Source organism: Schistocerca americana, chromosome X (assembly GCF_021461395.2).
Source record: "Schistocerca americana isolate TAMUIC-IGC-003095 chromosome X, iqSchAmer2.1, whole genome shotgun sequence".
NCBI classification, from domain to species: Eukaryota; Metazoa; Arthropoda; class Insecta; order Orthoptera; family Acrididae; genus Schistocerca; species Schistocerca americana.
In genome coordinates, this window is record NC_060130.1 from 708,883,157 (window position 1) to 708,901,367 (window position 18,211).

The window sequence follows — 18,211 nt, forward strand, 5'->3', positions numbered from 1 at the left end:
TTTGGGCTACGATTTTAGACTGGGGTTTTCAGTGTGTTTCTTGGTGGTTGGCTTTTCATTTTTTGTTCCTATGGTCAGACAACCACTGCCACACTCGGTGTGATTTTAATTCCTTTTTTTCTGGTCTCTGTCTGTATCTTTCCTGTCCTATGTTGTCTCTTGTCATCTCCATTGCTTGTTCTTATTCTTTGTGGGTGTTTCAAGTTCGTGGAAAAAGGGACCGATGGCCCTAGTAGTCTGGTCCCTTCAACCCCACAAGCCAACCATGCACTGCATTTGTCTCCTGGAATGACTTCAAGGGAAGCTGACTGGCAAGTGTGACCATCACACTTCTGAGCTATGACAAATCACTTTTCACCAAACAGTACAAATCCCACAAGATAAGATAAGATAAAACAAAAGAAAAATAAACCATGCAACCCTAAAGTGCCACAAATTCTTCTCTAGAGACAGACCAGGAAAGTCAAATGTCCCAAGTCACCAAATCCCTACCATCTTTACTGGAGGAGAAATGCATTCTAACAAAACAAAACTGCTAAAAGCAGAGCTTACAGAAGATAGTAGCCTGTCTGTGCAAATGAACACCTTACAGTAGTGATTACTCACGGCTACATACAACCTCCCCCCTCCCCCCCCCCCCCCTCCCCACCCCCTTCCCCTGCCCCGAGGGGGCTCAGATCCCTTTTGTATGTGTTTCGTCAACACTGGGCTCTCAACACTTGCAGGACACCTTCCTTTTCCATACTCCAAGTCCATTTTTCTGCTATTCCTTTTTCTCCTTTGCTTTTCCACTGTATGGTCTCTCTGGCGCCAGCTTTGCTTTGACTTGGTTTAGGATTTCGTAGGATATTGGGCACTCTTTTTTCCCCCTCTCTCCTCCCCTCATCTCCCTCCCCCTCCCTTCACCTGAAGTTAAACAATGCTCCATCCAGTGAGTCGGAGTTTCCCAGTGACTTAGCCGTTTGCCCAAACACAGGTCCACGGCCAGGCCACATCCACAGTCAGTTGCTCAAACATGTATCAGTGAATTGCCAGTATCACATCCTTGCCATTTTCAACCGTATCTGGAGCGAGGATGAGTTCCATCTCAATGACAATGAAGTGTGACACTCCTGGCATTGAAATTTGGTAAACACCCCTTGACATAGGCAGCTGTTGCCCAGTTAGTCTCATTAATGTTCTCTGCAAGTTGCTTGAATGTATGGTAAGTCAATGGCTGTGTTGGTACCTAGAGTCGGCTATCCGGTCAGCTTTTGCCTGACATCAACACCTAATAGCTGTCATCTTTGACTTGCGAAAGGCATTGACACCACATGGCATCTCATTACCCTATATGACCTTGGCCTGCTCCACATTTTTTGCCCGAACTTCTTGTCACACCATACTTTCCGTATCAAAGTTGGTACTTTCTGCAATACACCCAATATACAAGAGAATGGGACCCAGCTGGGCTCTGTATTGAGTGTGTCTCTTATTCTAGTGGCTATCAATGGTCAAGCTGCAGTTGTAGGGTTTACAGTGTCACCCTCCCAGTATGCCGATGATTTTTGCATTTACTATTGCTCCTCCTCTTTGGGTGTCACTGAATGGTGACTGCCGTACAAAAGGCACGGTCATGAGCTCTCACCCATGACTTTCAGTTTTTAGCTGCCAAGACACGTCATGCTCTTCTGTCGGCATGGTACTGTCCATTCACAATCGGAACTCTACCTTGAGAACCAATTGCCCATTGGGGTGGAGTCTATTTCTTTCTACGACTGGTCTATGATGCCCAGTTGACGTGGCTTTCCCAGCTTAAGTAAATGTGCTTATTACATCTTTATACTCTTTGCTCCCGTAGTAACACTAGCTGGAGCACAAACTGCTCTACATTTTTGCAGTTCTAGAAAACTGTGATTTTGCCCTGTCTTTATTATGGAAGTCTGGCATAGGGCTCAGCATCACCTTCAGCATTGCAGGTGCTGGACCTAATCCACCACTGTGGGGTCAGACTTGTGACAGTTGTCTTTTGGACCAGCCTATATGCAGAGAATGGGGTCCCTTCACTACAGATCAAATGCCAACAACTTTTATATTTATGTATGTATTTATTTACACCTCTAGTTCTGTAGGACCAAATTGAGGAGCAAATCTCCAAAGTCATGGAACACGTTGGTACGTGCAATTACAAATTACAACATAAAAGAAATAACACATAAAAATGAAATGTTTGTGAACCCAAAAATAATTTGAGCCATAAGTTTAAGTAAACGCAGTCAACAATATACAACAATAATCAGCTTAATTTTTCAAGGAACTCTTCAAGAGAATAGAAGCAGTGACCCATGAGAAAGCTCTTCAGTTCTGATTTGAAAGTGCGTGGATTACTGCTAAGATTTTTAAATCCTTGTGGTAGCTTATTGAAAGTGGATGCAGCAGTATACTGCACACCTTTCTGCATGAGAGTTAAGGAAGTGCGATCCAAATGCAGATTGGAATTCTGCTGAGTATTGACTGGGTGAAAGCTGCTGATTCTTGGGAATAAGCTAATATTGTTAACAAGAAACAACAGTAAAGAATATATATATTGAGAAGCTAATGTCAAAATATCCAGACTAGTGAACAGGTGTTGATAAGAGGTTCACGAACTTGCACCACTTATTGCCCAAACTGCCTGTTCCTGAGACAAAAATATCCTTTTAGAATGGGAAGAATTGCCCCAAAATACAATACCATATGACAAGCGAATGAAACTAAGCAAACGATCTCTTACTTCAGATGCCATTCTAATAGTAAAAATGGCAGCATTAAGTCTTTGAACAAGATCCTGGATGTGGGCTTTCCATGACAGTTTACTATCTATCTTAACACCTAGAAATTTGAACTGTTCAGTTTCACTGCACATACACCTATTCTGTGACATTAAAATGTCGGGTTTTGTTGAATTGTGTGTTAGAAACTGTAAAAAGAGAGTCTTACTGTGATTTAGTGTTAGTTTATTTTCTACAAGCCATGAACTTATGTCATAAACTGCACTATTAGAAACTGTGCCAATGTTGCATACATCATCATTTACTACCAAGCTAGTGTCGTCAGAAACATAAATATTTTGGAATTACCTACAATACTAGAGGGCATATCATGTATATAAATAAAATCCTTGGGGCACCCCCCCCCCCCCATTTGACTGTACCCCACTCAGACCCCACATCACAGCCATTCTCAGCACTGTGAATAATGACCTTTTGCTGTCTGTAATTAAAGTAAGAGGTGAACCAATTGTGAGCTACTTCCCGTATTCCATAATGGTCCAACTTCTGGAGCAATATTTCATTATCAACACAACCAAACACCTTAGTTAGATCAGAAAATATGCCTAGCATTTGAAACCTTTTGTTTTAATCCATCCAGTACCTAACAGAGAAAATAGAATATAGCATTTTCAGTTGTTAAACAACTTCTAAAGCCGAACTGTACATTTGACAGTAAATTATGTGATATAAAATGATCAGTTATCCTTACATACACAGCCTTTTCAGTAACGTCAGCAAACACTGATGGCATATCCCTTTCTCCCTTTTTATAAAGCAGCTTTACTACCGAGTACTTTAATTGTTCAGGAAACTGACCAGTCTTAAAGGAAAAATTACAAATATGGGTAAGTACAGCGCTAACATGTGCGGCATAGTACTTTAATATTCTGCTAGGCACTACATAATATCCGTGAGAGTCCTTAGTCTTCAGTGATTTAATTATTGACTCAATCTCCCCCTTGTTAGTATCACAGAGGAGTATTTCAGACATCAATCTCTGAAAGGCATTTGCCAACAGTTATATGAATCCCTGTAGAAACTTGTTGTGACTCGCCGATCTTTCAAAGTGCCGCCGCGCAGTTACGCGCGTCCTCTACGTGCGACGCTGTCTGCCAGCCATGCAGCAGCTGCGCCACCTAAGCGGCCGCTAGACTTGGACTCAGTTATGATTTGACTGTTAAAGTGTACACATGTCTTACTGTTTACTTGATCTGTGACTTTCATGTATTGCGTCTTCCTTGAAATATATTTGTTCAACTTGAAGTTATTACAAAACTAAGTTTTTATTTAATTCACCAGCAATGCTTGGAAAATGATTGTTAAATACTGTACGTATATCTGACTTACCAGTAACAGAATATTTTTACTACAAACTGAACACATGGTTTTAATTTTATTCTGTGAATTAGCTTTTTTATTTACGTACCACATATTCTTTGCCTTCCAAATAACATTTTAAACACCTTACAATACTGTTTTTAATGGGCTACTGTAGCTTGATTGTGGCTACTTCTAACATTTTGATATAATTCCCACTTTGTTCTACGTGATATCCTTATCCCACTAGTCAGCCATCCGAGCTGCCTACTACTGCTAGTACCCCGGTTAGAACATTCTAATGGAAAGCAACTATCAAAGAGTGTGAGAAATGTGTTAAGGAAAGCATTATATTTATCATCTTGTGTTATTGGCACTATAAACAACGTGCCACTGTTGTTCCTTAACAAGGTTTAAAAAACTCTCTGTTGCTGTTGGGTTATCTTTCCTACGTAGTTTGTAATTATTTGTGACATTTGTTTGAGTACAAAAGCCTTTTAGTCTTAAAATTTATGCATCATGGTCTTGAAAGGCCATTCACCCTTTTAGTAACATCATGCCCATCTAATAATGAAGAATGGATAAAAATATTCTCTATGGCTGTGCTACTGTTCCCCTGCATCTTAGTTTGAAAAAGCACAATCTGCATCAGATCGTATGAGTTTAGGAGATCTACCAATATCCTTTTCCTTGCACACTCATGTACAAATTAATGTTGGAGTCTCCACATACAATTAATTTTTGGTACTTCCTGTAAAGTGAACCAAGAACACTCTTTAGCTTGAGCAGAAATGCTCTGAAGTCAGAGTTAGGGGATCTACAAACAACAATTAGTAGTTTAGTTTCACTAAATTCAACTGCCCCTGCACAATAGTCAATAGTCATAGATTTTATGTTTTACCCGAGAAGGTGGTTTCTACTCCTCTCTGTGAGGTTTGGCACATTGGTTTCTATTGTCTCTTGAAAGTTTGTAAGTGTGCCCCATCACCTGAATATTCTGTTACTGTGAACCAGCTTTTGTCTTATGGAGCCATGATAGGCAGCAAAGAGTCTGTCACATCTGAAGCTGTTGTTTGGCAGCAAACTGTTTTTGTCATAGACAGTGACTTCAAAACAGTTCCACACCAGGTGCCGGTCTTTCAATTTAATGCCACTTTGACGACCTGCAGTCGATGAGGGATGAGAGGAGGAGGAGGAGGAGGAGGAGGAGGATGATGATGACAGCACAACACCCAGTCCCTGGGTGGAGAAAATTCCCCAACCCAGCCGGGAATCGAACCCAGGCCCAGAGGATTGACAATCCGTCACGCTGACCATTCATCTACTGGGGTCAGACACCTGAAGATGTGATTTGAAATCTCGAAACCGGTCATGTTCCTGTAAAAGTTCATATACAGCTGAAAGTGGTTTATTTCAGAAACGTGGGTTACTTCAGCTGTGTTTGCCCTCAATAGAAAACTATTTGTTTTGATAAACGTCTGTCATCAAGGACAGTGCAGTGGTTTCTTTTATTTGAGAAGTCTTCGAGCCACTCACATATCTGAGTACTCATTACTTACATTCAGACCTTCGTTATCAGTCTGCAGTGGTGTACAGTGTCAGACGCTTTCTGGAAATGTAGGAATCTGGTTTGCAGGATATCCTGTGAGAAAAAGGCAAGGTCAGTTTCGTACAAATGATGGATTCTAAAGCTGTGCAGATTTTTGGACAAAACATCTTCTGTCTTGAGGAAATTTAATAAATTGAAACTTCGAATGTGTTCAAGAATTCTGCAGCAAACCAGTGTTAAAGATATTGGTCTGTAATTGTGCAGGTCTATTCTTTTACCTTTCTTACATATAGGAGCCACCTGCTGGACAAAATATTCACAGTAAATGCAAGCTAAGTACTCGGCCAATGTTGAAGAGTGGTCTGTGTAAAATAAAATGGGATTCCATCTGGACCTGATGAATTATGTATTCAGCTATCCCAGTTGCTTCTCAGTGCCAGGGAGTGAAATGTAACCCTTGTGTGGCTGTGAAAAGCAAATCTTGTAGCGCTTGTGTGTGGTTAATTCCATAAGGGTATCTGTGCAATGGTTAATCCATGGTATGTTTGTATTATCCTCCCACATGAATGATTTTTAAAATTAAAAATTTAAAACTTCAGCTCTCCTTTTTCTGTCTCTTATTGTCACATCAGACGATTTGACAGAATAGAAACCTTCAACCCACATAATGATTTTATCTAACAACATAATTTTCTTGTGTTCTCAGCAAGCTCTTTCCTAACAAATGATGGCATAAGTTTTATATTTCATGCATCATTCTCTTTGTAGGTGCACGAATTCCTAGTACCTTTTGCCTGCCGCCATTTCTGTGTTCTTTTTTGAACCAAGAGTGCAGCACTCTCTGTTTCCTCAACATTTTCTGAATTTTGTTATTAAACTACCCTTAATACACAGACTCAGCATATATTGATCTAAGTTATGATTTACAGTTAGTTTAAGCTCTGTCTCCAGTTCTTTTTTGTCCATCATGTTGAAAGTAAATTATCTCCATTCATTATCTAAGTTGGATGCCAGCAACTGCTTATCTACTCTTTCCAGCATAAAAACTCCATATCCTTATTGGTGTCTGTATTTACTTAAGTAATCTTCATTGCTATAGCATGATCACCAATCCTTGTCTCTATACTGAAACTGTCAGTAAGGTTAGACCTTTTTGTAGCTGCAAGGTGTAAAATATTTCTGTTGTGTGTGGGTTTTCAAAGTAACTACTCCAGACAGTTCTTGGACAATGTGTTCAGAACTACTTCACAAGAATATCTGTCCTTACCACCTTCATTGAATCTGTAGACGTCCTAGTCAATACAAGATAGATGGTTGAAGTCATCCGCAACAAAAATTGCATGACAGAAGTATTTACACAGTAATGAGTGCAGACTTTCTGTGGATAATTCTGCAACTGTTACTATATAATCATGTGGTCTGTAAAAACACGAGATGATTAACTTGAGTTTTCCTGGATTGGTTAGTCATAAGCAGATAAATTCACAGTTATGTTGTTTCAACCTTGATACACAATAGTTTTGTCAGTTGCATGAATACTCTCCCTCATACAGTGTCTAACCTGTCTTTCCGATATACACGCCATGCCTCATTAAATATTTCAGAGCTTTTCTACTCCGTGTTTCATCCAGCTCACTGTTCTGAATATAATTTGGGTGCAACTACTTTCCTGGATGGTGGTAAATTTGAGGACTTCATTACAAATGTTTAGACAAGTTTTCTATTAAAACTTGGTATTCGAAGTCATATGCGGTCTGATGTAACTCGTGTGTTGACTGATGAGCATTCATTGGAGGACCTCAAGCTATTATCACCTATCCTAATAAAGCTGTGTGCACTCCACAAGTACTCTGCTACCTGAGTAGCTGCTTCTTCTGTGCATTGCACGCCTGAACTATGAAAGGGAGCCCTACAATTCTCCAGCCGTAATGCAAGCCCAGAAATCAGCAGCTAGGGCTGTGGAGCCTGTGGCAAGAACCCTCCAGATGGCTCCAAATCAAAGGCAGTTACCTTCTTTCAGGGGTGTGCACTTTTGGTTTTCCTCATACATATTTCATTGTAGTGAGTATTTTTCCTACCTCAGTTTCCACTGCTGTTGCCCATTATGATTTGACAGTGAGTTATGAAGCCAAAGATCAAATATAAAGTAGCAAGATTCTGCATGCAAGTAAGATATGTAATTATTTGTGTGGGTTTGCAAATGACAAATTCAATTTCTATTGGTCTAAGACCACAGCAAGGCAGTATGGTATTGCTTCTGTTCCCTCTTGTAACACAATATTATTTTAATTAATTTACTACCTCTCCTCCCAATGTAACATATCTCCCAAAAATGACTAATCCCATGATGGGAAAACTGTCAGCTAATTTGATATAGAAAATCCATTTCCTTCCATATAAGTAGGAGTGAAAACCTAGATTTACGAATGTTTCATGTTGTATATTATTTTTAAATGTATGCAATAAATTACTGATATTTCATACACTTGTGGATCATAGATAATGGTATATCTTTCATTTCTAATTGATCTTAACCAAATTCTGTAGTTTCATTAAATTGCTTCATGCTACTGCTTCAACAACATTGAGAGATACTCCTGCTCAACTGACACAATATACTGTTTTGTAGCCTAATTGTAGATGATGCATTAAACTCTAACCTTTTTATTGTGTCTAGTGCTGCTGCAGTGTAAAATGTTTTCACCCTCTTTTTTAACATATTTTATTAGACTCGTTAGAAGCTGACACCTGTGATAAAACATGTCCACACTGCCCCCTGCAGTTACTTTACCAGTCAGAACTGTCTTCTTGAAATTACTTGTATTATAATATTCCCTGGCCCTATACAACTTACTTTCCATTATGTTACACTCTGAATTGGAAAAAGTAGTCAAGTTTTTCTGAGTTTTAATGATCTGTAACTTTTATTAAAATTAGAGATACTTTCTCTTATTATAATAACAGTAATAGTAATGTTGTATTTTGATCTTTCTAGATGACAAATTGATTCATCTAGATCCACACTATTGTCAAGAAATGGTTGATGTATGGAAAGCTGAGTTTCCTCTCTCTAGTTTTCACTGTAGGTCACCAAGGAAACTGAATCTCTCCAAAATGGATCCGTCGTGTTGCATAGGATTTTACTGCCAAACTAAAGATGACCTTGAAAAGTTTGTTCAGAATGTGCAAACGGTGAGGCCAATATAGTTTACATATTATTTTCCAAGTAGCATAATGGGCAGTCAAATATAAACAAGACAGATGGAAAAATTAAGTAAACTTTTCATTATTTCAGAAGTAATTGCTGTAACTGTTGATACACTTATTTAACTATTTGAGAAGATAGTCTGTCCCTTCATGGAAAAATGTTTGCAGTTACCTAAGGAACCATGATTTTACCCAGGTGTGCACCTCTTTGTCCAAAACAAATTGACAGTCATGAATGACTTCAGGATTCCAAAAATATGGAAATCATGTTGGAAGAGATCGGAACTGTATGAAAGATATGCAAGGGCTTCTCAATGAAACTTTTGCAGCAATAATCAAAACAACTTTGGCAACATCTGCCCTTTGATTTGCTTCAGACAAAGAGGTGCCCATTTGGCTACAATCATGGTTTTGTAGGAAACACAAAAAAAAATTCCATTAAGGTACTGTCGATTCTCTCAGTGGGATAATTGTATTAACAGTTGTGGTAATAACTTTTGAAATAATAAACAGTTTACTTACTTTTTTCCCGTCTGTCTCATTTTCATTCGACTCTTTTATAATTTTTTTTAGCCAAAGAAATTGTTGCAGTTTTGTTCTTTATTATATAAAAGTTTAGTTAGTTATTTTATTGCTTTTATCAGTTTACACAATTTAAAGATGAAATTCAATCTCAGCACAGTTGAATGTTAGCAGTAACTGTTTTTGTGACAATGTGGCAGGTCTAACAAGAAAAGAAATTAGTTGAAAACAAAGATCTGAATTTTCACAACAAAATGTTGTACTGATATCTTCCCAAGCAATTTCGATATTTTTGGTGCACTGAAAACATTTATGACTGTCAATTTGCTTCAGGCAAAGAGGTGCATGCCTGAGTACAATCATGGTTCTGTAGCCAACTTCCTCACTACACTGTTTTACTCAGTAATATTTGATAGAGTTTTAATGAACATTAGTGAGGAACATGCCATGTGTGAGGCTTTTGGTCTAATGGTAAGGTAGTGGTTCAATACTCCTAAGCTTAAATCAGCATCGAGCACAGTTCATTCTGCAATTGACAGTTTACCCTGAAATTAGTTAGTTAATCATGCTGTCTCAGTGAGTTATCTTTCATAGTGAGATGTGTACCACTTGGTTCGCTGGTGTGAGTAGTCTTGTAACACTCTGCTATGGCACTGTTACAGAGGCAAAAGAAGCCCCTAAAGCCCTCTCCACAATCAATAAGAACACAATCTAACTCTACAACTTGTAAATTTAATTGTAGGTACCAAATGAGCAATAGATGATATTAAGACCACCTACAAACCCATGTATTTGTATTAAAATACCGCATGAGAAACTATGATTCATCACTGCACACACATTGCCCATGGTTTCACAGTTCTATAACATCTCTTCAAATACCACACAAAACAGAATGTAACCTTTATCAATACCTTGTGCAGCCAATTTAAAGCTACATTTTTATGTAAATTTAATTTACATCACCTGCACCAAATACTTGAAATAACTGCTCATATAGTGGGAAATTCTTTTGAGAGCATGGCAGTGTGAGATTGCCAATTTGTCTGGATGATGTACTGAGCACTCAACAATTGATACAGGTCAGACTGTGGGTCAGCTTGGGCTCTCCACCTTGTTTCCACTCCATTATGAAATAAAGAACAGTTTATATAGGCATATTCAAGGTAACTGACATAGCCACTCACATGAGATACTCAAACTGACTGCCGTGGTGGAAGCTTATGTTAGGATAAAGTGGCAAGTTTTTGTATCTCGCACTCTTGTGAATGCATGTGAAAACAATTTTTCCCATGCAATGACTGATATGGAATATTGACAGCATTCATGTCTGATAGAAGTAAAGTGTATAGAAACATGTAGTGTGTGTGTTGGAGAAGTGGTTTGTAAGAGATGCAGCTAAGGTGAAAATTCAGTGATAGTCTTGTAATAGATAGTTAAATTCCAGAACAAATAATATTGCAGAGAAAGGAGTTAGCTGCTTTGTTGGAAAAAGAAAAAAGTTACCTATAGAAATCAAAATTCAAGTTATTGTCGGACACGAAAGATGAGTGGATAAATATGTAAACGTAAAGCGAAACAAAGTTTCCATTGTGTATCTCCCTTTGGATTCAGCTGTCATACCCATTTACTAGCTCATGTTTGAGCAATTTTCATTTCTGAAATTTGTTTTTACCTTACTGTTAGTGATTGGCCATTTTTTTCTGTTGTTCAATATAAGCCTGATGAATATCTGAAAATAAAATGTTTCAATGTACGTTCAGCTTCAAAAGTCTATTACTTTTTTTTTTTTTGTTCACAGTGCTTAATTCCTCCTCATGAAAAGGCTGAATACCCCATGTTTATATTCTGCAGTGGAAGAAGTAGAGACGTCATGTCAGCTCCAAAATTTTGCATCCCAGATGACAGCATTAGACTTGCAGATTCTGTACATGACAGTGAAGATGATTTTGAAAGTGAAGAGTTCGAAGTTGTGTGATATTTCACTGGTGTACTATTTATATGTGATTGTATTTATTTAATCTACCATTGTAAGTTTGCTAAAATTATCAACTGTGCTGCAAGCTCGCTGAATTGATATAAATCCCATCATTTTTTTATGGTTCACATTATGTGGTAATACCGCAATGGATAAGAAAAAGTGATAAAATTATCTGTAATGCTCAGCTTCCAAGTTACTAAATGTGTTACTTACTGTCTAATCTATAAGACTGCAGTTTAAAAGCAAATGTCTTTGCTTAGATAAAGTATGTTTTATTTTGTGACAATTGGAAGTTGATACATTGTTGTAAAAAGTTGATTGTGTAGGCTGTTACATAGATATAACTTAACTTAATACAGTGACCTGTTCATTTCATGTGATTGTTGTGGATACTTAGAAAGATAAGTGTGATATATGTACTTACTTTTGTGCTAGTATTTGAATCCATATGATGTGATCTTTTGTGTTATAACTGTTATTTTTACACTTACTATTTGTAACTACAGAGAATCTGAAGGCATATATTTTAATATTTTAGTCTCTCTCTCTCTCTCTCTCTGTCTGTCTGTCTGTCTGTCTGTCTGTCTCCTAAGACAAAAATGCAAGTTAATTTATTTGTAATTTATCAGTATTACATTTTTTTGAATGAAGTAAAGCTTATAATCTATTTATCTCTTTTATTTGTTGTATATATTTTTAATACCAGCAACATTTGTATTACATATCTCTGTTACAGCGAAACCCCGCTTTTACACTTTTCAAGGGACTTCAAAAAAATGCTGTGAAACAAGGGGAAATTGAAAATGTGCGAAATAATGTTTTAAGCTGTAAAAGTTACGTATAGGATACCCCCGTGGCACTTTATGTATGATATATGTACATAACAGGCATCAAAAGACTTGTCAGGGACTTTATCATCTAATAAAGGTTTATTATCTAATAAAAACCGCTGATGTAACTGGAATTGATAACTGTCTGGGAAGTGGAAACGTTTGACTTAATTTCAAATGCCATTATCGATGTTTTTGGAAAGCCTGCAGCTGTCATTCATTATTTAAATAATGAAATACTGCACTAGTTACGTATTTTTTTCATGCTTAATGACGCATTTCGAGAATTTTTAATTTCAAACTTCATAATCGATGTTTTTGGAAAGCCAGCAGCTGTCATTCATTATTTAAGTAATGAAATACTGCACTAGTTACGTATTTTTTCATGCTTAGCACGATACATTTTGAGAATTTTTTTCTCGTTGTCAAGTGCAAATATGTAAATAAGTATTTTGTATGGTGTTTGAATATGTGTTATTCTGCGTCTCTTGCACTGTACTCATCTTTTTGAGGTTATCAAGTACTGTGCCTCATCAGTTATGTAGAAACAAATACACACACACATGCGCAAACTATCACTCACATTGTTACAAAAAATACATACGTAAATACTGCACATAACAAAGAGAACCTCGAAACACGTTTTGCTCAGCATGAATCCAATATGTAACCGACGCTGTGTTTACACTAAAAACATTTGAGCAACACAAAGTGAATGACAGTGTCAACTAGTGCTCCACGTGGCCACACGCTAAATATAGTTTGACAAAGGTGCCACAATGATCACAACAATCACGAAACTGCATTTGCGCAGTAGAGATATCTTCATTTGAACGAACCTTGTTACTCCCATCAGCCACCATGCCAAGTAAAGCTTGGCAGCGGCAGGAGATACAGCATGAATTGTTACAACTTTTACTCGTTTACTCATTCAAATCCACTGAATATAGTGCACTGGTGTCAAGAAACATAACCACTTAATATTTGTAAACACTTGTGGATGGCCAACATTATGCCAGCATCATATTTTCTCCTCAAAACATTTTTTCGTAATTCGTAAATCACAGGAAAATTATAAATATGTTGACGCAAAATGAGGTGCAAATTAACATTGTGGGCATAGGAAATGTGACGGGACTGATAAAAAATGTTGTAAACGGCGGGAAAATGTTAATTCCGGGAATGTAAAAGCGGAGTTATACTGTAGTTGATTACAATGTACATGAAATGTGCTGTTTCCTGTGTAACATTTTGTTAGTGTATATTCTACATAACACACATCTCCTATGCCAAAGGTGCCCATAGTTAAGTCTTTGCAGATGCTATGTGTGTATTAAAAAAGACCCCTTCTTATTGCAGCACGACTGCCACTCAGGAATGTAACGGGACATATTATCAATAAGTATATGCTAAATTCTGATACTTTTATGAGAGAAATGTGAATATTTTTTGACCACCTTACACAATTAACAACTGATTCACTATCACAGGAATTAATATCAAGCGAACAATCAGAATATTACAGTGATAATTTGATATCAATATAACATCTTATAATGAAGTCATCAACCCAAAGATTGCTACCAAGCAAGTTCATGGAGGGGTGAGACACTGGACTCATATTCAGGGGGACAGCAGTTAGTTCCCATCCAAATTTAGATTTTCCTTCATTTTCTGAAATCAGTGTAAGGCAAATTCTGGATGGTTCCTTCAGAAGGGCACAGCCAATTTCCTTCCCCATCCGAGCTTTTGTTCTAACTCTAATGACCGTGTTGCCAACAGAATGATAAACTTTACTTGTCCTTTGTCTAAGTTGTTTTGGCATGTATAAGTTAATTCATGTCATTGAGTAAGTGAAGAAAGATTTATTTCATAAGAGGAAATTTCTCTCGCTTTATCAATGAGTAGGATATTACAGATTTTTTACCTGTCCCCCCCCCCTTCCTTCACATCAGGTGTGCATTACCACTAAACTAATGTGACAGTGTAGTGTTAAGCATTCTCTTTTTTTGCATGCTATTGGCTATGCAGAAATCAACCTCTAATGGCACATTTGCATTTCCAATGTTTGATCACTGTAGGCCCACTGCATCTGGGATGAACAGTGGAACACAAAGTGCTTCCATTTGGCACATATGTCTAGCATATGGATGAAATGTGGCACGGAAAGATGATGGAATGAAGAGTCTGGATTTCTGAACTTTTCATTTAAACTGAGTGCAGTTAACCACAGTTACTATGCTGCCAGCCTTCGCAGACAGTTCAGAAGTCTGAGAGCGGTCATGTTTACAAAAACTTCCTAGCAGGCTAAAACTTTGTACCAGGGTCAGACTTGACCCAGTCATGAGTTCCAGCCTGTCATACAGTTTTAATATGCCAGTAAGATTCAAAAAGTGTACACTCTGCTGCAGATTGAAAGATTCATTCTAGTTAGATTCATAGTCTCGCTGGAATTCAACTAGGAGTTACCCATCGTTGTGGCTTCCCAGTTGAAAGGTTTTGGTCAAAGACTACAGTATTTCTAAAAGATAATGATGGAATGGCATATTGCATTATTGTTACGAAACAGACTTTACTGAAGGGATGAGTTGCTCCAGAATAATAAGCTACAAATATAGGCTTAGCACACTGGACTCGCATTCGGGAGGACGACGGTTCAATCCCGTCTCCAGCCATCCTGATTTAGGTTTTCCGTGATTTCCCTAAATCGCTTCAGGCAAATGCCGGGATGGTTCCTTTGAAAGGGCACGGCCGATTTCTTTCCCAATCCTTCCCTAACCCGAGCATGAGCTCCGTCTCTACTGACCTCGTTGTCGACGGGACGTTAAACACTAACAACCACCACCACCACCACAAATATAAGCTAACATGTCAGTTTACAGGTTTGTATAGGCCCAGGATTGACTATTACACAAAATGCAAACTTTGCATCTCATTATTTCTCAAATATTGATGCAGGCAGAAAACCGAAATTAAAGAGTGTTATTTGGTGAAGGTGTGTGTAACATTAATGAAACTCTTCTGGAAGACAAGCTGAGGTATTCTAAGTGTAAAATCATGCAGTTATTCTCAAGTTTTTTACTTGAAACTGAGCAATGACTGTAATACCTGAGGTTATTGATATTAATGATATACTGGAGGTAGTAGAAGCAGAACAACTGCTGCTGATGGTGCCAGTGCAGCTCGCCTGTCGCTGCCCCCAAACTTGCATCAAATCATACGTGTATTGTCATAGAATAAAGGCTGCCGAATCACTTAATTTCACCTACAGCATTTACCTACATCACATTCGATGCATTTCTGACTGTATGCTCCCATGGTAACCTAAAATGTACTCTTACATTGGTTATGGACCTTATTATACAGAACTGTATGTGCTGCTGCTGTTGGAGGACCACAGCTGTTTCTCTAGAATTTCTTCAGGTGAATATTTGGCAGCGTCAGTACTGTTGCATGTTGTTTGATTTATTGTAACTTCTATTGAACTAGTTTTAATTGTATAGATCTGTAGTCACAGTTTTATGTTCAATAACTATCTGCATTTTGCATTTTGTGCTCACTGCTGTGGACTGCGGACTGAACAGTGGCAACCAGTAACTGTTCCTTAATATTTCTTACATGATAGCATGAAAATGAACTTCGTAAAACACACACACACAGAGAGAAGAGAGAGAGAGAGAGAGAGAGAGAGAGAGAGAGAAGAGAGAGAGTGAGAGTTTAGTGTGATCGTGTGGAAACTACATTTTCCATTCTCCCTGCGTTCCATCTACCTATTTCTTTTTATGAAAGAGCTGCATATACACTGAAGTTACAGAAGTCATGAAGTACTTCCCAATATTGTGTTGGACCTCCTTTTGCTCAACATAGTGCAGCAACTGGACGTGGCATGGACTCAACAAGTTGTTGGAAGTCCCTTGCAGAAATACTGAGCCATGTTGCTTATAAACGTCCATAATTGTGAAAGTGTTGCTTGTGCAGGATTTTGTGCGCGAACTGAAGTCTCGATTACATCCCATAAATGTTCGATGGGATTCACGTCTGGTGATCTGGGTGTCCAAATCATTAACACAAAGTGTCCAGAACATTCTTCAAACCAGTCGTGAACAGTTGTGGCCTGGTGACATGGTGCATTGTTGTCCATAAAAATGCCATCGTCATCTGGGAACAAGGAAATCCATGAATGGCTGCAAATTGTCTCCAAGTAGCCAAACACAACTGTTTCCAGTCAATGATTGATTCAGTTGGACCAGAGAACCCTGTCCATTCCACATAAACACAGCTCTCACCATTATGGAGCCACCACCAGCTTGCACCATGCCTTGTTTACAACTTGGGTCCATGGCTTCGTGGGGTCTGCGCCACACTCAATCCTTACCGTCAGCTGTTACCAACTGACTCACCTGACCAGGCCATGGTTTTTCAGTCTTCTGGGGTCAAACTGATTTGGTCACAAACCCAGGAGAGGCAATGCAGGCAATATTATGCTGTTGGCATAAACACTTATGTCATTCATCTGCTACTATAGCCCATTAATTCCAAATTCTCGCCAGACTGTCTAACAGATATGTTTGTCATACGCCCTACATTGAATTCTGTAGTTATTTCACACTGTGTTCTTTGTCTATTAGCACTGACAACTCTCTACAAAGGTTGCTGCGTCCTACATTGAATTCTGTAGTTATTTCATGCTGTTTTCTTTGTCTATTAGCACTGACAACTCTATACAAACGTTGCTGCTCTCAATCGTTAACATGAAGGTCATTGGCCCCTGCATCGCTTACGATGAGAGGTAATGCCTCAAATTTGATAATGCCTGAAATTTGATAATCTCGTCACACTCTTGACACTGTGGATCTTCGAATATTGAATTCCCTAACGATTTCAAAAGTGGAATGTCCAATGCATCTAGTTCCAGCTACCATTCCGCATTCAAAGTCTGTGACCATAACCACATTTTAAACCTTTTCACGTGAATCACCTGCGTGGAAATGACAGCTCTGCCACAGCGCTGCCTGTTTTTACCTAGCGTATGTGATACGTGTGTGTGTGTGTGTGTGTGTGTGTGTGTGTGTGTGTGTGTGTTACATAATCCGTGCTTCACACAAGTAGCAGTAATAAATTATATACATAAACTTTCCTCAACAATTAGTGTATCTATTAATGGAAACCATATCAAAATCCCTACAATATTCGTGATATTAGCCTCCCCACGTAGAGAGAAAAACTCAGCAGGGGACTTTAATTTAGTAATAATGGGTAGTTATGATTAAACTTTCACTGTTTGATAGGACCCCATGAAAAACAAGTGATCATAGGACACTGAAACTTTGTGGAAACATTTGTAAGGACATGCAGGAGAAGGGTAATGGGTAAATCATTGAAAGGAACACATTTTTATTTCCACATGACAGGCTTCAAATCTGGTGATCTCGGTGGTTGCGCAGTTTAGAACGATCAGCCAATGATTTGGTTTGCTCATGGAAGAGGCCGATGGTAAATTGCACCACAGGTTGTTAAAGGAGTTACTGTTGCCGTGGGTGAGAATGCTGGATGGAATGTGTGATATCCAAGCAGTGCACGAGCTGTTACGGCAGTGGAGTATTTCCTGACCCACCATTCAAAAAGTGCTGTGAACAATTGCGAAATGGTATCCTTGCAAACTTCACATTAATCACCAGCTTTTGTCACATGATGCAGACATTCTAGCAGACTTTTCTCTTGCATTTCTTGTAAGAATTGAAGTTGGTGAAGTGTGCCCTTCAAACCTTTTGTGGAGTGACAAAGCACACTTTCTGCTCACTGAGCCAGTTAACACTTACAACTGTTGCATTTGGGGATTGTCATCGCCAACAAACATGCGTGAAGTTCACCTGCATAGTGAATGAGTCACTGTGTGGTATAGCTTCATGGTGCAGTTCATATTGGGTCCATTTTTCTTTGAGTAAATTGAGCCACAAGGACCTAGAACGTGCAGCGTGAACAGCGCACATTACTGTGATCTGCTTCACCAACA

At 38.5% G+C, this 18,211-nt stretch overlaps 1 protein-coding gene across 2 annotated transcripts in view; it reads left to right on the forward strand.

The window, feature by feature from the left end:
• The window catches only part of LOC124555055 (cysteine protease ATG4C), an 80,886-nt gene extending 68,847 nt beyond the window's left edge, over positions 1-12,039 (forward strand). For both annotated transcript variants that reach the window (XM_047128830.1, XM_047128831.1), the window contains 2 exons: positions 8,654-8,850; positions 11,189-12,039. In XM_047128830.1, the coding sequence (XP_046984786.1) occupies positions 8,654-8,850; positions 11,189-11,365 (374 nt within the window). In that variant the 3' untranslated portion in view covers positions 11,366-12,039. The remainder of the gene's footprint in view (positions 1-8,653; positions 8,851-11,188) is intronic.
• The last annotated feature ends 6,172 nt before the right edge of the window (positions 12,040-18,211 follow it).